The 21,359-nt window shown below is 42.7% G+C and overlaps 1 protein-coding gene across 3 annotated transcripts in view; it reads right to left on the bottom strand.

The window, feature by feature from the left end:
• LOC108935258 (activated CDC42 kinase 1-like) overlaps positions 1-19,648 on the bottom strand; it is a 35,323-nt gene extending 15,675 nt beyond the window's left edge. The window contains exons 1-2 of one of the 3 annotated variants that reach the window (XM_018753738.2): positions 19,504-19,648; positions 14,752-14,925 (exon numbers count right to left, since the gene is read on the bottom strand). Coding sequence is in view for 2 of the 3 variants with exons in the window: in XM_018753735.2 (XP_018609251.1) it covers positions 1,190-1,285 (96 nt within the window). In the remaining variant the exon portion in view is untranslated. Of the gene's footprint in view, positions 1-1,189; positions 1,761-4,669; positions 5,143-14,751; positions 14,926-19,503 lie in introns of those variants that run through there. The other 2 variants (XM_018753736.2, XM_018753735.2) reach the window with 2 other exon arrangements.
• Between the last annotated feature and the right edge of the window lie 1,711 nt (positions 19,649-21,359).

The following is a 21,359-nucleotide window of genomic DNA, read 5'->3' as shown; positions in this document are numbered from 1 at the left end:
TTGCAAAGTGTGCACATTGGAGAGTGGGCGGAAGTGGGACATACTGTTCACATGGTGTCACTTTTGACATGGGGCTGGAGAATGTGGCTCAGGTTCCAGAGCCTGTGCTGGGAACTGGCCTGACTGAAATCATCCTTTAACACAGACAGTCAAAAACAACCATGCTTCGCAAAGACATCACCTCATTTCCACCTCAACTTAAACAGAAAAAAACCTACACATTATGAGGAAGCATTAAGCAAATCTATTGCAAGCAAAGTATGTTTACAAGTTTCCATTGCAACAGGGGCCCATAACCATTGTTCCACTGAGCTGACTTTGTGCAACAAAAAGCTTGGGAGAAAACTACAAATGAAGACACCAAGTCATATGTGAAAGGAATATTGTCAAAAAAGCAAAATGCAAGGATCCAAACACATAAGCAACACACACACACACACACGCACGCACGCAAAGCACTCGGTGATGTGACAAGGCTAGAGGCCTTTTCAAGGTGTAATCATGGTCCAGACAGCAGGCTGGATGAAGTGGAGGCTGTCACTGGACAGACTTTGTTATGATTATTAAGTTCTCAGACAAGTAAAGTCAAGAGGGAAGGTGTGACACAGTCTGCTATGCTCTACATCCACCTCCCAACAGCCGCTCACCAGGTTCCGCTAACCCGTGCCACAGTAACAAATCCCACATGCAGACACATACACACGTGCAACACAAGCGTGGTACACCACAATGCCAGCTCAGAGTTCATTTTCACTACTAACAAACTACAAAAAGCCCTGCAGGCACCACAGAGCTACAGTATAACTTTGTCATCTGTTGACTGTAAATAAAACTACCACTATAAGGTGCCTCACATCAGTGCTCTAGATCTTTGGTCTGTATCTAAAGACAAACCTACAGCGCATTTTTGGCAGCAGCACATCTATGGGTCATCAGAAATCACCACAAATTCTTGAGAGATACGGAGTATAGAGTGCCCCGTGTGCTGCTCTAGTGACAGCGAACACACGAGTTAAAAGTGCACTGAAAACTTACATAATAAGAGACCTTTGAGTAAATGGGTACAAACTTGCATGGCCAGCACACTGGGAACAGCACAACCTCCATGCTATCCCCGTCTCAGCCTCCAGCTGCAACAAATCAACTTGAGCACGAATAGTAAAAGAGCAGAGCGGCAGCACAGACTTACTCTGTACACGTGGAAATGGGAGAAAAAGGGCAGAGACTTCCTGAGCTTGTCAAAACGGCGCATCCTTGCTCGGGAAGGTGAGCGGTCATTCGGCATCAGGAGAGCCCCTGCAACCCCTGCACCCCCGTCTGCCCTAACCCTAGGGGAAGATACACGGCTCCCCTGCTCCAACTGCCCACATGGCACATTCCATCGCTGGCCAATCACTTCCCTAAGCTGTTACAGGATCCACACTCCAGCAGCTGCTTTGCACGTAAAAAGAAAACAGGAGACAAATGACTTGGAGGTCAGTTCAGGCCCAGGACACTGCCCCAAGTGCATGCAGCCCAGACACATTTCCCCAGCAGCTCTAGGTCCAGTGCAGCAGTAAAGCCGGTGCTGCTCTTTCCTCTTGCTCGCTCCTGTCCCTTCCGCTCTCCATCTGGTCCACGAACAGGCTAAAAATAGACACAGTCTAGCCGCTCCTCTACAGAGTGGAGAATTCAGATTCAGAAGTACAAGAACAGCTCTCTCCTGGTCAGTGTGAACCTCGCTTTCTCAAGGGAGAAAAACACTCTGACGCCAATCCCCTCTGTGCTGCTCGTCTGGAGCTGTGTGGGTTTTGCAATTGTGTTTAGTTGTGGCTGTATCTCAGGAAGAAGCAGCCCATCCCACACACACACACGCACGCACGCACGCACGCACGCACGCACACACACACACAAACAGTGCTGCTGCTACTGGGACACAGACACTGTGGTATTTCGAAGGGTGACTATTTGATTGCGAGCCAAGGGGTCAGATTTAACTACAGGATGGAGAGTTCATTTCCTGTGGTTGCCCCTTGGGATCTTAAGTTCTCTCCCTCCCTCCCGGTGTCCACTCCTACACAACAGCAAATCTTCTGTATTTACTTCTTACTGCAATTTCTGTCCCAGTCCTTCCAAAAATGTTTTCCCTACTAACTGTAAACAAGTCAGAAAGTCTCACTTTTATACTTAGACATTTTCCTCTGGCTGCTAATGTAAACTAGAGTCTTTTTCAGGTCTTATTCTCTTTGCAAGTCTTTGTTTAGATACAAAACACAACAGCGGTATACTCTAAATACCTACAGCGGGATAAGTTAGGAGACCGTAAAAGGATCAGACTATTTAAGAAAAGAAGAAAAAAAAAAAAAGTCTTGCCAGTAAACTCACTTGTTTAGCTTTAGAAAAACCGTCTGCATTCAATTAGACTCCGAAATAGAAGAATTCCTCTGGAGCTCCAGCCTACCGCAGCTCAAGCACTAATCAGGGGAAATAATGTCTCAAAGATACAATGAAAGGGGCTTTAACTGTATATGGTGTGAACAGAGTTCAGGGAGTTCACTTTTTCACAACAATACGAGGAAGGCCAGTATAGGCTGGATAAACAGCCACATCAATCCCTGTCTCAGTTCGTTTCAGCATTAAACTTTAGTCACACCACAAAAATCTTTGTATTGCATTGAAGGGGCAGCAGGTGGAAATTTGATTAGAGTCATTTCCTTGCATTCACGAGGTCCCTGGTTTGAATTTGAACTTCTATTACTGTACCGTTGATGACATCTCAGACTTGAAAAGCCATTCCAAGGCATACACACCTTCATTCTGGGAATGTGATAGAATACAAGTTTACTAGTATGGCATTCAATCAACCATTCCGAAAACCTTCAACAAAAAGCTTGATTTGTCAAATCATTTTCTCGTTAAACCACAGCTCATTTAAGTCATCACATGTAGGCCAAGTACTCAAACACTTGGAAAAAAAATGCATTTTATTGCTATGGTCCAAAGCCAAACTGCCCTCAGAAAATATGTAGATGATCGAAGTGTTTAATTTTCACCTTCTTGAAAAATTAACATTAGATTCAAATGGAATTCTCAAATGGCTGGAAACACTATTAGATAGTTCTATAATCATACCTATAATATATTGCAACTTTTTCCACCTACCCTGAGGTATGTGGACATTTTTTTGTAATTTCTCAGTATACCGCCTGTCTGTTGCTGTGATGCAGTAATGTTCGGAAACTAAAAAAAAAAAAGCCAATCCTTCAGTGCAACATAGACCACAGTTTTTTGGTCATCTGAACATTTATCACTGCAACATACACAACAGCTGAACTCCAGGAAATCTTTTCTTAAGTGGTGTCATTGAGGGAAAGAAAATAATCCTTCCTGACATACTGGAAGTGAACGCCCACCTCCACACCACATTAGTAAGAATGCACTTGCACTAAATGACCACTAGATGTCACAACCCAGCACAATGAAAAGACCTTGTGAAATACAGTACACAACTGGACACAGGATTTTAATATATTGTACTTCAACACAAAGGCACTGTAAACTTATACGCACACTGATGCTGAACAGCCAACATGCACAGAGTCACACTGAGCCAGTGTAGCAGTTTTACACTACAAATTAAACATTTTCTAATTTGAACCACTTAAAACAGAAATAAAACTACAAATGGAATCACTGCTGATTTAGGACACAGAAACAGACCTAATGTTGACCATTCCATCATTATGGCAGTGTTTCCACACCCCAAGTACCACAGCTGGCCAGGAGATTATCTCCAGAGCCATAGGGGGCTGGGCACTAAAAGCAGTAGAATGAGGGAGGGTTTGTGGACACTCTCCTACCTCTCTCTCTTTCTTTCTTTCTCTCTCTCACACACACACACACACACACACACACACACACACACACACACACACACACACACACCCCCAGTAAAGCTCAGCACAGTAAAAAAAAAATAAGTGATGTGACCCTCAAAATTGAAGTGTTTGCTGACCACTTGTCCTGCAGCTTCCTGCATCCTCACAGTGAGCCAGGCCTGAATCCTGAAACAACACTGTTCAAAGTGCTGCTGTTGATTCTGTGCAGTTATACCACACACCACACTGAGAAAAGCATCTTTACTGAGTCAGTACACATTTAGGCCAAGCCTGAAGACAGTGCTACAGCCCCTTGCTTGATTCCCTTTGTCCAGCAGGATGGAGGAGGGGGGTCTTGACTCAGAGACAAGCTGACAAAATTAAATTGTATATCAGGAGTTGGTTGTTTCATTTGTGGCTTAATGTAGAGAAACCCCAGAGTGACTCCTGGCAAGTCATATCAGTTTTCTCTGAGTTGTGGAAGTGATAAATCAAAAACTATAATTTTCTTCCTAATAAGAAACTCAACTGGTAACTGACATCTTTCCAATGAGGCCCTAGAAATGCCTACACAGGCATTAAGAGAGACATTAAGCCCTATGTGTTAGAGCTTGGAGTGAGATCCTTGCCTCTCACCTGAAATCTCTGTGGACACTTGGTCCCCCATGCTTATGTGAGTTGCTACTTGCTGTTCTTCCCCACAAAAATGGTGCAGGATCTATGGCTGTTCCCCCAAAAACAAACTCAAAACTGATAAATCCAGATTTCATTCCAGCACAGACAGAAGTAACCATCAGCAGAGGGCTTTGTACCTCATCATCCTCATTCGGCAGCCGCTGGTATTCGGAGGTGTCGCTCATGTTGAAGAGCAGTATGTTGGAATTGGGGGGTGTCTCACAATACCCCTGCCTGTTTCCACTGGTGTGAAACTGCTCTTTCTTAAAACAAGCCACAGCAGTGGAATGGAAAAACTGCCTCCTGGCCACCACAGGCAGAATGCTCTTGCCTCAAGAGCTGTCTGTCGGTCCGTTATACTTCTAGTAGTCCGACTTGTCCAGTCTTTCCCTTGGCGTCACTGCAGTGCCATCCTGACGTCAGCCTCAAGACTATGCCGCAGTTGCCAGATCGATGAATGTCGACACAGGAGGTACAGCAGAACACATGTGCTTCCCATTCCCCTCCACCTCAACTGCTGTCTGCTGTTGTCCTGGCGATGCTGAAGATTAATCCAGTCACTGTATTTTTTTTGTCCTCCCGTTTTACTGTCCTGCTCGCTGGAGCATTGGGAAGTGCACAATCTCCCCCAGCGACAAGCGTCGTCCTTTGTGGCACTCGCTGGAGAAGCTGAAGTCCTACACTGACCACCCAATCACAACACAGCCCCCCCTCCCCACTGCTCGCATTTAATCTGCTAGGCGAAGGGAGGGTGAGGGAGAGAGTAAGCGTGTCGGTTTAAGCACCTCTCCAATGCTGAGCACCGAGCCATCTGGGAGACATCTGGACAGTCAAGTGCACTCATGCAATTCCTGATCTTTCCCCCGATGCAACCTCCTTTATGGCCTCTAGGCCCCCCACCATAAGAGACAACCCATCAAGCCTGCGTGATGAGTTCCCTCACTGTCCGATTCGACTTCTTACCACTCCTGCATGCATCTGCTTCCTTGTGGGCCACTCCTGCCAGTTTTCTGCACCTTCCTTGGTAACCAGGTCCTGAAAGTCAAAGGGTCACAAGCTTCTTGCCACATAACCTCCTTGTCATGCCCAGTGTCATTGTACTGCCTCCATAACATCAGAAAAAAAAATCATACAATGTACCATCTTATGCAATGGGCACAGTCAGCCTCTTCCCTAAGGATGCTGGGAAGCCTTTCCATCCTTCTTGTAAACTAGCAGCCCCCAGCATCAATATCAGTGTTGTGCCAAACAGGGTCCAGAACAGCTACCAGTCCCCCTCTCTCACTCCTGGGCTTGAGTCTGGTTCATTGTGTGTCTGCGTTCTGCAGCCCATGCCCCCCCCCCAGCTCACCCCACCCCGTCATACACTCCCCTCCACCGATGCTGCAGCAACAAATCAAATCCATTGTTGCCGTGCTAGCACAGTTTTCCTCTGAAATGGACTCCTCCCCTCTTCCCCCATCATAACCACCCCCCCCTTATACTCCCACCATCACCAAGCTCCTCACACATCGAAAGCTGACAACTGGGCAGGAGGAGAGAGAGGCTCCATAAGGTGAGAGGACTGCCTCCGCCCACCTCCCATTCCTCCATCCCAGCATGCTCAGTGTGCCATTGCACCATACAGCTCCCGCCCCCCCCATCTGCCCTCGCATTCCACGTGGTTTCTGCCGAGATGCTGCAACTCTCCCTCACATCATTGCCATACTACCACCAACCACTCTCTCTCTTACACACACATACACACACACAAAACTCTTTACGGGGGCCTTGTCACACCACCTTCCATTTCCCTGATGAAATCACCTGCTCCATTAAGCAGAGCTGTTGGGAGTAGACAGACTGAGAGCATGCTTATTAACCCCACCACCTTGTCTTGCCATGTGCTACCTCTGGCAGTCCGTTCTGGAAACCCCAAACAATACAGAATGTGAAAGATCTGTCACCTGGAAGCATTCACTGCTCCCAGAATATAACATATCTATTTCATGTAATTATGAGTAAAAGTCCACTGCATGCTTTTTTTTTTTTTTTTTAAAACTGGGAACTAACATACTGCTAAATTAGGCAGCAACGTCATACACTTGACAAATTAGAGCTGTAAAGCCTTACTGCACAGACACCTTTCGGTAGTTTCCTGTTGTTCCTTCCAGTCTTCTCACAGCTTCCAACACCAAAATCCAAACTGGCAGCATTTTCTGAAGTGACCTTAAAACCCATTTATGCCTAAGTCAAAAAGCCTAACTAGTCTTAACATTGTTCTCATACTAAAAGCACAAATATCTAACATTTAAGAAAGTAACAATTCTTCAGGTATAATGTACAACCAATAGATAATAAATTATAATCTGTCAGTCACAGACAAAGCCACAAAGTCATTCAATTCCTGAGGACAGGTGTCCTAAACAGATATTGTCTGCCAGCCTGCAAAATAAACCCTTGAGTCACCAAGTAACGGTGGGGAAATCACTTCAGTGGGTTCACTGACCAAGATGCAGCCTCTCAGCCATTTACAAGCTGCCACCTCTAGCATGCTCTTCCTTGTCCTTGCAGACTAGGCATGGGTATATTCAGTTAGCACACTTCATGTCCTGCACACCCAGAGCTGCATCAGTGCAAAGTGAATAACACTTGAACTTGATAATCCTTTACCCTTTAACTCCTTTCCTGCCAAAATGAGCAGAAACAAAACCATAGGCTGCCCTGTCATGCAGGACTCTCTAGGATATCCAGGAAAGGGAAGATCAATCCTCTTTTATATTCCCACAGCCCCCTCATCAACAGCACCACCCTCAACGCCTGCCATTTGAAAAGTTCCATCCAGCTGAATTTAGTGCTGAAACCATTGTATTTTTCATACAAGAGGTACAGTTCATTCACACTTGGCTACGCTAATGCGGGGGTGGGGTTCAGTTGACTTCAACAAGTTATCAAATGCTACTTTTTTTGTGCTGAAATTTACATTTATTCAGCAGTGCTGTATTTAGGGTTGCATTCTTTTAAATCACTAATTTTTTCAACAAATTATGTTTCATTTTATCCAGTGTTCTATTATTAGGAAGAGAAATACTAATGCAATTAAGGTGGAGGAGGCTGATCCTTATTTTTGCAAAATTTTAAATTTGCTTTTCATTTTGCCAATTAAGGGAAGGAAAAAAAAAAAAAGTCCCTTTCCTTGAAATCCATAACACACACATTAGATGCATCATCCAATGAAAATAAGGGAGTCTGGATGCAGCCCAAAGCATACACTCTGCACCTCCACGTTAATGTCCTCCAGCCACTGGGAGGCCTTGCTGTGCTGAGGCACCATGAACCCCCATGGAACGTCTCGTACGCTCAAAACACATCCTACCATTTGTTGTGCCACAGAAAGTTATGCCACTGACCCCCAGCCGGCCATGAGCCAAGGTGGGAACAAAAGGCAGTACAAATTCAGCCAAAGCCCTACTTTTGCAATTCCATTATGGGATGGAAAACAGTTTCCACATATCCTTGTATATGTGCATGCACAAACACAATGTTCCAAGGTACAAGACATCAGGAAGGCTTGAAGTTAAAGGGAATGACAGGCAGCTACGTTCAGCAAAAATAAATTTTAAAAAATTGAGCTCAATCTGTAAGAATAAATCCTAAGAGCTATGACAGGTGCCAGCAACAACATTCAGTGCTGCAGGTACCCCAGGTACACTTGGTCAATACAGTAAGATTCTCTCAGAAGGATTACAAGGCTTCTTCAGCACTTATTTTTCTCATTTAACTAACACTTTTCTCCAAAGCAACTTTTAAATGTTATGCTTCTAACAATGACTTGCCCATTTATAGCTGTGTAATGTTTAGTGAACCCATTTAGGGTAAGTACCTTGCTCAGGGGTATTATAGCAGGAGGTGGAATTCAAACCCTTGTTCCTTTCAGTCGAAAGGCAGTGGCTCTACTATGCCACCTGCTGTCCTAGGTTCAATTGGAAAATGAAATGAATGGACAGTAGACAAAGCAGGATAGAGGAGCAGGATGCCAAATCTGTGGCATCTCTTGATACTCAGTACATGACCCACCAGAGTCTTGTAACAGGAAACATACATTCCCATGAAGATTTGAGATCACTTCATAAACTGTTCACTGCTCCTCTTCCCTTTTTAACAGCAAGAAAATCACACAATTCTGTTTGCTTCTTTCCCCACGAAGCAAATGACATTTCGGCCGTTTACGCTGAACTAGTAACAAATACTATAACTGGAGAAGTTGCACAAAAACAAAATACCTCACAAAAAAAAAAAAAAAAATAGTTCAGTATCACTTTGAAAGAGACAAACTGTATACTGGGGGCAAGCACATAATTACTAATAAGGAAACCTTTGAAGCAACACCTCATCTGCCTGTCAAAGAACAACAACATAATGATGAGACAGAAGGACAGTAAGCAACAATCTCCCAGATCTTAAATCAGACATTATCAAGCAAAACACTGGCAGACATGCAGAGTGCTGGTCAGAGATCAGCAGGAACTGATGGGTGGGTTCTGGAATGTGTCTTGCGGTAGCCCACAGTTGGAATGTGAACACGCCTGTCACACAGATGTGAAGATCAAAGCCAAAGACTGGCCAAGAACACAGCAAATCTTAGATTTCCTTGACACAGAAACGTTCAATCTCATTCTAAATGTTTACTCTGCAGGCTAATTCATTCACAAAAGCTGAGTCACAAGAAATCGCATAAATCAAACAACTCTGGAGAAATTATATTTCATTCCACTGTATATGAGCTATATAGAGCAATGAAAATAAAAACTTGAACTTGATAACTGAGAAAATAAAGAATGTGCTAGAGATCTACTCAGTTGGTATCAGAATTCCTTTATGAAGGGCAAACTGGAAGAATTTGCCATTCCAGTTGGTATGTCTAACCTGACAGCAGTGCCTCTGTCCCCCCTTCCCACCAGGCAGCACTCTGCTGCCACGTCAGGCCAGATGCCTCATGTTTATTAGGCAAATCAATGCGCAGTGAATCCCTTAGTAAAAGCAATAACTAGGCTCCAAAGGAAGTGAACTAGAGGGGATGTGCACCACCAGCTTCAGGATCCTAACCGAATAACACTGAAGCCATTTAATCCAGACCCCGTGTAATGGGGAGAGATGTTAGATTTCAGTCCACCTACCTGCTAAGCATACCTGCTGCGTCAGGTGTTGACAGACTATACAATAAAAATGAAAGAGAAAACTCCCCAGGATGGAAGTCGGGTTTTGGCAGAAAGGGACACCTTACCATTCACTCATGGGTGACTCAGCAGACTGGATGCACTCTAAATACAGAGCAGTGAACATATAAATTGTTTAAAAGAAGTGTCAGTGTGTCTGAATGAGCTTGTCTGTGTGTTCACATGTTCAGAAACTACTCATCCACACCGCTCTCTCTCTCTTTCTCACACACACACACGGCAATTGAGAGTACACAACTTACCTGAAACGTGTTGGAACCGTTGGGGGGAGCGAAAGCACCGTGAAAGAAACTCACACAAACATGGGAAAACAAACTCAGCATCGACCTGAATAAGTCTACTTGCTGTGCCACTATGCAGGCTTCAAACAGTGATTAAACCATTCAGCGTTTCATAAAGAATCACATTTTCTGTTTGTTATTTATTCAACAACAGGACCACCTTTTCCTCAATGGAGAACAATGCACTGCTATTCAGCATAGCCTAAAGCAGTAAAAAGATCCTTGGGACCAAACATGGCAGAAAACAGAACACAGAAAGCAACTAAGAGCCAGACTGCACACAGACTTCAACAGCAGGCTCAAATAGCTGGGAAACACAGGAGGGCATTTCTTGAAAACTTGAAACAGCTATAGGACAGGCCTGAACTCCATGACCTCTCAACAATATCCAGTGTCCTTGACACTGACACCAACACTCAAAGATAGAAACAGAAAGGCACTGGCATAGATGCAATACACGGTGAGTTGTTACAGGCAGAGATTTCCACAAGTACCAAAGCTCAAACCAAAACAAAATAATTTAAAGGCAGCAATATAAATAAAATAAATAAATAAAAAAAGTGTACTTACAACTTCCACATTCAGCACATGTACAGAAACTTACCATTTCTAATTTTTTTCACTGTTTCAATACTCTACATGGCTGTGAATAAAAGTTCTGACACACACACACAACTACCAAACTACAGCTTGTCAAAATCCACTGTGTTTATGCATGACATGAGTAGGTGCCTATACAATTAAAAGGAAATACAATTCAATTGTGGTTTCAAATTCCACCTCCAGCTATAGTATTTGATTACTGTACTTACCCTGAACTGCTCTAGTGAAAGCACCAAGCACTATAAACTGATAATTGTAAGCAGCTTAATATAATGAGGTGCTTTGGAAAAAAGTATTAGCTAAATTAATAAATGTAAACTGCTCTGTACAATTTCAAGCATTACATAAAAAGAGAAGCTACTGATCTTCGGGGTAGTCAATGGTGAAGTGGTTAGACTTGCTGCCTTTGGCTCCGAAGATGGCCGGTTCGAATCTCATCTACTGTTGTAGTACCCTTGAGCAAGGTAATTAGCAGCTGTATAAATAGTGTTAAGTTACAATTATTTACCTAAGTTGCTTTGGAGAAAAGTGTCAGCTAAATGTACTAATAATAAATACAAAGGTGATTGTGATAGCCGACATGATGCAAGGTTATAGAGCAGTCAGGAGATCTGGAGACAACTGGGTCTGACATACATGTATTTTGAGACCTACCAAAGTGTTCAAAAACTCCAAGGGACAAAATTCATAAGTTACACATCCAAAGACTTTTTTAATTTAAATTTTGACCTTTCATGTGTGAGACCACCATGTGGCTAGAGGTAGACCATAGTACTTTTGCTGGGATGTAGAGAGTTATCAGACCCCATAGGGACTGTGGTGCTGATTATTTGACCATCTTCCATGCCATAACCAGAGAGCTGAACTTGATACAGACAAAGGGACAAAACTTCCCTCTGGAACTAATAAGGTTTTATTTTTAATTTTACACATAAGTTTTTATAGATCTCTGTTCTCACCATCATTAATTCATAAACCTAAACTCCCTGAGATTCAGTGTGGCTCTGCTGCAGCTCATCTTTGGCACAAATGACTGAAGAATCCTGAAGGACAGGAGGAAAAGGTGGGGGTTAGCTGCTGACAGGGCCTCTCACATTAATCTCTGCTACTGCTTGGGCTCAGGGAAAGATATAAAAGAAGAGACAAGCACATGCTCATGTTTACAAAAGGCAGGCCTGTCTGTGTAGAGAAAACTGCAGCTCTAACATCGCATACCAACGATACTGCCACTCCTGCCACTACACAACCATTCATTCTCACCAACATGTATACACACCCCTAACCTGCTGGGCTCAAGGCCACTCTTACAGACCAGAGCAAGGACTGCCAGGCAATCAGAGTTCATTTTCAAGCTATTCCCACCCTCTGAGTCCCAGAAGCAAATGGGGGGGGGGGGGGGGGGAGGAAAGAAGTCAATTTCCTAATGGAACACACCTGCTTCATCCCACTTAGTAAAGAGTCTCACTTGAAATGTGTAGCCATGACACAAATTGAGAAAAAGATATCACTTGTAGGACATGTAATAGATTGTGAATCATATATGCCATGCCCGTTTTTATTTAAAACCTTCATATACCCTTCAGAGCAGGAAACTGCAGAAAATGTCAAAAAAAGAAGTGTGATTAAATAACATTTCAAGTTTTAGAAGTATTTAATCTACATGTTTCAGAAGAGCAGAGATAAACGGTTTGCAATTACTTTCAATCAGATCATTGTACACACATGCGAGGAGGCCACTGAAAGCCCCTGTGAACAGGGCCCATTTGTTCTGCCTAGCCGGCACCTCTTGCCAGCACACCCAGCTGTGCCTACAAACACAAACGTTTCCTACCTGGGAGAGGCCAAGGGGTTTTTGGGTACTTCTTGATTTCATATAGCTACAGTAACCATATATATTATATATACATGAATCTGTGGCTTTGAATCTTGCACAGCCACAAAAAAGCTCATTAACCCATCATGCAAGGTGCAGGGGAAGTGAGATCAGGAGAGCAGAAGAAAACCATGTCAAAAGGGTTTGGGGTGGAGGGGTTACAAACTCAGTTTTGCATAGCACCTGTTTCACCACAGCTCAACCCAGTAACAGAGAAGCATGTGAAACAAGGAGAAGACAAAGAGGAACAGAAAATTCACACCACAACTTAGAGCTACAAATAAAATTACCATGCCATCACCACAGCACTATAAACTCATATCAATGGGTGTTATTTTAACATTGTACAAGGCATGCACTATTTTCTTCTTTAAAAAATTTTTAAAAAAAATAATAAAAAAAAAAAAACAGTATGGTGGTTTCCAGTAACAGTTTGCTTAAAACCTGTCTATTTCATAGGAGGCACCTTATCAGATAAACTGTTTAGTGGTTATAATTCACTGTACTGATTCTGATAATCATACATTTGTACAAGAATGTTGGTGGTAATTAAGGACACGGCATACAGAGTGCCTAATGGGAGGACCATATATACCTCTAAATATAACTGTAATACATCCAGAAAAGTCTAGGTAATTTGGAATTACACAAAATAAAATTAACACCAGCCTGGCAGAACTGCAGTTATAACAATTACTCTTCCAAATAATGTAAAGGCCAAAACAAGATCACTTTAGGTTGACAAGAGAGACACATGTAAATACTGATCAACACAGATACATACGTATATAACTTACAATGTAAGAGTTGGCACCTGCAGGGCAAAAGTAAAATTTCTGGAACAAGCAAACGTAACAACCAGCTAGGTAGAGATGGTATTATGCTACTAGTGGCCGAGTGCAGTCAAAGTAAAGATGTTTCTCAACAGGGAGAAAAATGTTGCTTATAAGTAAAACATTTTTTTACACATGGCTTTTGTTCAGTCACTCATATTCATGCTAAGATTTTGCCTGTGATGACAAACCTTACTCTGTATGCGCACACACTGTTCTTATACATCACGTTATGAACATCTGACTTCCGAATTTTTGGAGATCTGAACATTCCTCAGAGTATTTTTCAAAATTTCTCTGTTGCAAATCAAAAATGGCCTGCATTTCCACTTTTCACCATTACGTCCAGCAAAACACATTCATGTTTAAAGCTTCATAGGGCGGCACGGTGACACAGCAAGTAGCACTGCCCTCTCACAGTGCCACGGTGGTGCGAGAGGACATGGGTTCGAGCCCTGCTCAATCTGTGTGGAGTTTGCATGTTCTCCCCTTGTCTGCGTGGCTTTCCTCCGGCTACTCCAGTTTCCTCCCATAGTCCAAAGACATGCTGTTCAGGCTCCCCCATAGCGTGTGAATGACAGAGAGTGTGTGTTCCACCGATGTGTGGAAGAGTGACCCGTTGTAAGTAGTGTACCTAGCAGTGTAAGTCACCTTGGTGAGTAAGGTGTGTGGGCTGATAACACTACAGAGAGTTCACTGGAAGTCACTTTGGAGAAAAGCATCTGCCAAATAAATGTAAATTGATGTAAATTCACTGAACACCCAGTCAGTGCATTTTTCCTTTAACACTATATCAGAGTCTTACAGAAACTCCAAAGCAATAGACTTTTCTATTATTAGACTATTCAAATAGCAAATTTATATTAACCACATACTGACAAACATCTCTAGGTAATGCATCAGCAACTTTCTTGTGGGCAGTTTTGTAAATGTCACCATGCAATGCAATATTTAAGGTGATATTTTAATACATTCTGTCCACATGACACTCCATTACACCACAACTCACCCCGTTTACTCCACTGTTACTCCACGCCACACTGTTTTATGTTAAAGATAAAATAAAATGGCATCTATAGTATATTTGTCATGCCCGATGTTTCCAGTACTGTATAAGGAACGCAGACTCTGCACTCTATGAGCTGTTGATGAAAATTGAATAAGTTGTGCAGAATTTACTCAATTCTTGTTAGGCACTGTTAAAAACAAAACTAACTATAATGAAATCAAAAGATTAAGATGCATTGTTTAAAATTTTAAATATCACGTAGTGGGTGAACTTCTAAACAATTCCAAGGTATGGAACTGACTTCTGATCCTAGCTACTTTTTTGAGGTACAAGGGCAAATGTGCATGAGCATGTCATGCATACATGAGAGAACTAAAGTGTTCAGATGTACACAATTTCCTTACCAGTTGTGTAAGGCCAGCAGGACTCGACTGTGGGTGAAAAAGGAGGGGTCACCGGCTGGCCGGCTGGCAGACCACCCGATCCATGGCACAGATCTTCAATTCAAGCCACAGCAGTGCCTTCTGCAGACCAGTCCATCAGAAGTATCATAACTCTGTAGTCACCACAGGGACCCTCTGCCAAGCCACAGAAATGTCATGTTAATAATGCAATCCACATAATCCTTTATTCAAAGCGCCTTACTAATCATTCCTCACATACTTAATGCTTTCATGTTAGAGAATACTGTGTTGAAGGTACTGGGATTAACTACATTGCTTCAAAGCACAGTAGGTCCTGAATGTTCCTCAGATTTGAACCTACAATTGACACAAAGTAACAGTGCTTTAAGCATGACACAACCTGCAGTGTGTAACTAGTTTAAAAAAAAAAAGTGCAGAAAAACAACAGTGGAATGTTGTGAAAACCACAATTACTTGCACTTGGTAATATTTCTATTACAATATGGACACCTCACACCACATCACCTGTAAATAAACTAACAGATGCATCAGTATTGAGTAGAGTTTCTAGAGGTGGAGAGTGATTAACTGGCAAATGCTACATTAAAGAGTCATACTAATGATGTCGGCTCCGTTTACCATCTCATCCCTCCTGGTCCTACCAGCCTCCTTCTGGTTCTGGCTACAGAATATGAGGAGAAACAACAGAGACTATAGTCAACCGAAGTTCCTGTGAGTGTCTCATACAGCACACTGGCTGGGAAAGGTTTCCAAGAAGCATGGCACATGCATACATTCAGCTCCATGAACCAATATGCCTGCAGAGATCCTCATAAACATGTGTGTGCAGAGCTGCGCAGATGCCAGCTCAGGAAAACGCTATCAGCCTGTCCCCAATTCTGACATCACCAAGGATCCCCGCTATTGGCACAACACAGCCATTAGACCGATGCAGTAAAAATGTTCTGGCAGCAATTAAAGAGAAAGCTAAATTAAGGAAAGAATTACTTCTGACTCATTTAAACCCAGCCTTTGTTGGCATCCACTGACGTACCTCTCATTTGATTCCTTCTGTAGGGGAATCAAATAGCACATCCACGCATATTATCTGCTTTATTAACTGCAAATGATATCATGTTCAGTTTAGTGAGGAGAAAACATTAAAAAAAAAGCAGCCACAAAGACTAATTACTGTGCGAAGGCAAATAACTATAATTAAGTCATGTGACCTAACTGCTATATGATTATAAACCACCTTACAGCATGATTACATTGTACTGAGGCAAATACAGATTAGCATGTGTCCAAAAAGATATTTTTAGTCTTCATCAGTTTATGAAGACCCAAGGCACACATTTTAAAGATAAGTTTTTCCACCCCAATTCCTTTCTTCCAGTTTAAAATATTTGGGGACGTTTTAATGTAGTCTGAATAATTTTCTTTATTTATTACAGCCATACAAAGACCAGTAATAAATTGGGGGACATGTATACTATTGATTGTAGCTAAGGGGTTACCATCAAGGTCATTTAAAACAAACTACAGACAGAATTATGTAAAGAAATAGAATTACCTAAAGTACATGCCAGATCCAGAAAAGGACTGTAAACAAGAGACATCACTGCTGCTGTGTGATGGAAGATGGAAAAACAACACACAAAAATGGAGCTCTGCATAGGTTTTATTAAAAACAGCTTTTGAAAACTTTGTCAGCCACGTAAAAATGCGGAACATACTCAGAAAATGGGAAATCTGGAACACCTGATCCGATGAACTTGGACAGGAGCTGCTCCCTCAAGCTATGAACCCCCTACACACAAACAGCACAAATTAATATTTACAGCACAAAAAGTGTGTCTATATGCATATTCTGTTCCATAGTTTGTATATGTATAGTCTTTGCTTTGTGTCAATCTGTGTGTTTGCTCCCACTGTGAACCAGCTTTTGAATATTTAAACCAAGGTGTTGTGACAGCACCCATTAATACTAAGCATATGCACAGCAATCATCAGACAAAACAGCCTCCATTGCTATACCTCTGCAAGAGGTTTGAAACACCATAATTTCAGTAATATTATGGGAGAATTGTGGCCAGCCCTCCAGACATGCATCCATGCAGCAAAACCCAAAACTGCTACAATAATGGGGGCAGGACTGGGGTTCAGATTAAGCAGGGTAGCAACAAAAGACTTGGGCATAGAGCCATAAAAGGTAACAAAGTTCACCAGAAAAAATACCAGTGGTACAAACCTTTAAGTTAGAATTCACACATACTGAGAAATAAAATGGAATTCACTGCTGGTGGTTTTTTTTTTTCCCCCTGGAGACAATCTTCTACAAGTTAAATTTAGTCTTGTTGCTGTTCACTTTCAGGCCCCAGTTCTCTCAATCATCTATAGCATTATAGCCATGCAAAGACGAGGTTTCCAGAACACCACGCTCTCAAATCTAGGGACAGACTTTGTATACTAAATGTGCATGCATGAACAAATATACATAGACACATACATACATATATGTTCTCATCAGACACACAGGTCCTCAACAGCATATGTACAGCACCCACTATATTTACTGTTGACATACAGGGGAACAAAGTGTAATAAAAAGCCCTAGAAGAGGCAGTAAGCTTAACTAGCCTGCCCCCACATGCATGGCTTCCCAGGCCCTGGAGGCAGTGGTTCCATCGTGTTACTCTCTGCAGCTTGCTGTTCCCCACCCATGCTCTGCTCACACATGTGCACGCAGACACACCCAGCCAAGGTCCAGGCACACAAGAAGGCCAGACATGTATTTTACAAAACCAAGACCACCAGCAGAGGCCGTAAATTTATGCTCAAACGTCCGCCACATGCTTCCACCCCTACAGGTTCTCCCACCCAACAAGTATCATTCTGGTCAAGTGGACCATGTTCAACATTGAAACTTGTGTTAAATAGCCCATTTATCCAGCAAAAGCCTCACCACATCACCTGAGGTTAATGCTCTTGACCAAAGGCATGGGAGCTATGACCCACCAGTGACTTCATCCTTAGTGGCAAACTCCAGGACTTAGTAGTTGCTTCAAGAACACAGATGATCCTTCACAAATATCATGCACACATGTGCAAACAACAGTAAAGAAACATACTGCTGGATCATGATGGGGCACAAAAAATGCATGGCTGTTACCAGTTAAGATTCAAGCACTCTGGATTCAATAGTGGACAAAATCTGTCTGACAATAGAAAGGGATCCTGGGAGACTGCCCTGGAATCTCCAACAACCCTCCAGCTAGTCAGCGCAACTGAGCAACCCAGTACACCACAGCATTAAAAATCACCTCTGTATGAACTCCTTCTAAATTACATATTTTTAAATGCACCCAAACAGAATAAAGTAAAAAGGAATCAAACTACCATAGTTTGGGTAAGTGCCATGACTTAATTTAATTTTACTCATGACAACCATTTACATACTTTTCATGGTCTACCATTGCCTTCTCTCATCATGCATGCCTTTGGGCTGCAAACATGGGAAGATCTTGTAAACTCCATATAGTATCAAGCTCATCAGTCTAACAGAGACACCTGTTATAAACACGTGAAGCCTCAGGCATCAAACTGGAGACCCACAAGGATCTCAGACATGACTTGCAAGTGCCTCTTTCTAAGCAAAAGAAGCAGGAAGGAAACATGTGGTCAGGTGTGTGCTGCTTGCTCAAGTAAAGAGCCAAAATGGCCTACTGCAGAATCTAGAGATTACCACACACCATCCCTAAAGGTTGAACTTTGTGACAAAACCAGCCCATTTTAATTTGTGTGGTTCTTTGAATCAATAAGAAAAGCATACATCAGTTTGTGATTTTTTCGAAAATCTGCATCCGAATGCTGTCAGGTAGCGCAGCCGCGTTACACTGACTGAGGACCCAGGTTGAAGGTGCCTGAACCGGTTAGGTATTAGTCCTGTACCCATTTTTACACAGCTGGATCCCTTTCTGTATCTTAGTACACTAATGAAGCATTAAGTAAAGCGATTTGGGGTAAATAAACAAAACACAACATCATAATCTCAGTGAAAGACCGGACAGAGGTGCTACGGGAGCGCGCTGTGCCAGCTTTGACTGTACAACACGCGCGCCCGCGACAAGTACCGACCCTGGCTGGCTCATGAACACTTTGCCTCCAAATCTGGATCTTCATCTAATCCTAATCGGGCCATCTCACGATATAAATTAACTTTCAAATTTAAAAAGCTGTAGGCATAAACGCTATATAACTGATACTTTTACAAAATATGTACACTCTGCGACAGTCGCGCGCCACACAAAGATGCAGTACTCCGTCGTTCGTTTCGATGATTTCCTGAAGCGAGCGGCGCTGCGCGTGGCGGCCAAACCTGAGGCGAAATTTAAACTCACAGGTGTGCAGTGAGAACACACTGACTCGACAACAAAAGTCCGTTTTTAAAGATATTGGACTTTTGACAGCAAAAGGCTAACTAAGTTATAAAGAAGAGTGACTAACACAGTAAGTAAACCTCCACAGTCACACACACTGTGTGGGACTAGACAGTTACGCTGAATTACTTATTTCGCAGACACCGCCGGTATGGAGGGAACAAAACGTTTTAAGGAACGCAAAAGTTAATACGCCACACAAACATCAGCTAAGAAGAGAGGGACCACACCACAAACTGGCTCCGGCGTTTACTGCGGACTTCACGCTTACCATGGCATGTTAATTGCACTAGATGCACAACGCAACGCGTACCTGCCAAGTCACGCTCTGTCCGCGGAGGGATCTGTCCCAGCGCCACCACGGCGGTTCTTGGGCTCGTTCTTCGACAGAGAGAACGTGGTTAGATACACATGTTGGTCCCTTTTTCAGTTTCTTGGATGGTCTGTGGTTCACTGTTCGAGCTCGTCCTCGTTCGGCTCATCGCTCCTGTGCCCCCCGGAGCGGCCAACCCGCTCTTAAAGGGACCGCGCACCCTTTGCCTTACAGTCAACCTGACATTTCAGTCACAGTACTCATTCGCGAGTTTCGATATCCTTAAATCTCAGACTGACTCAGTATCTCGCTCCCGTTTCATTTCCCGCACAAATGGTGCCCCCATTACGTTTCTTCGCCGTAACACACATCTTTCCCATATTCGGTGACTGTCGCGACTGGGGATGTAACCATTTAACAGACATTAATGCAGTATGCTATAATAAAGCATTCTTTAAAATTGTTTTCGAAAAAAATCAGTGTTCTCCCCCTTTGATAGAGAACGATCAATATTTTGAACGTGAAGACAACGTACTGTAATGCGGGGCATGTCTCTTAGGCAATTACCATTATTAGCAAATACCGCCACCACGTGGCAGGATCACATACTTGCAACATAGTACGTACTGTACATGCACTTGTGATTGTACAATTTGGCCCATGTATCACACTACAAAGTAAAGTGATGTCGTCCCCCCCCCCACCACCTTACTTTGTAGCTCGAGTACTTTGCTCATACCCCTTACTTTAGTTGTCTTTGTCCATGGTAATGTACAGTGTTGGATCAGCTCTAGTACTTTACCCCTTATGGAGCAAGGTATTCTTACATTTATTCATTTAGCAGGTGCTTTTCTCCAAGGCAACCTCATAGAAAATACAATTTGCGCATTACATTAGGAGAAAGGAAGACATAGTTGCAGACGTGATGACGTTAGTTTCTTCCAACCATATGCACAGATGTTCATTGGACAAGTAGGTTCATAGAAACTCGGAACAAACGATTCCTGATCACCTTCCTACAAATAAATTTTTTTAAAGGGTACACCAATGAACATTACTCTTACTAAAGCAACTCATAGTAAATACCTTTGAGTATACCTGAGGACTGGGACTCTTGTCACACTTCAGATTGCACGAAAATACTCTCACCGCTACTCTGCCCCTTCCCTCTTCACAACTATGTGAGACCCATTTCCGGTACTGTACTCCCACAGTCAAACAATGAACTCCATCTCCCTGCTGCTATTCAACCTCTTCAAAACGTCTTTCAACATAGCCAGGCTTTTTAAAATTTCCACCTTTTAATTCTTCCCAGTCCTCACCTTACAAGTGCATTGATTGTACATGTAATATGCAACATATCCACCAAGCACCCACCCAGTTTACATTTATTCATTTAGCAGACACTTCTCCAAACTGACTTACAATGTTAAGCAACTTTGTTACCCATTTATACAGCTGGATAATTCTTACAAGAGCAATTTAGCACGAGTACCTGTGTCAGGGTACCACAGCAATAGGTGAGATTTAAACAAGCAACCTACAGGTCCAGCAGCAGTTTTAACCCTTATGCCACCAGCTGTCTCCTGTAAAGAAAAAGTTTTTCATGCTGTACAAGAAACAGGGCCACAAAAAAAAAGGTAACAGCAATGCAGATATTTATTGCAGGAAACAAAGATCTTAGCATCATGATACTGTCCCAACCACCAACATCAATAGTGACATTTCACCACAAACTCACAATTTTACCATTAAAAAAAAAAAGTTACAGAATTCAGATCTAGCAGTTAGATAAGAAAAAACCAAACCGTTGGACACTTTAAAAACAAAAACAAAAAAAAAAAAAAAAAAAAAAA

This window comes from Scleropages formosus, chromosome 3 (genome assembly GCF_900964775.1).
Source record: "Scleropages formosus chromosome 3, fSclFor1.1, whole genome shotgun sequence".
NCBI classification, from domain to species: domain Eukaryota; kingdom Metazoa; phylum Chordata; class Actinopteri; order Osteoglossiformes; family Osteoglossidae; genus Scleropages; species Scleropages formosus.
The sequence above is the reverse complement of the archived record's forward strand: the minus strand, read 5'-3'. Positions and strand labels throughout refer to the sequence as shown.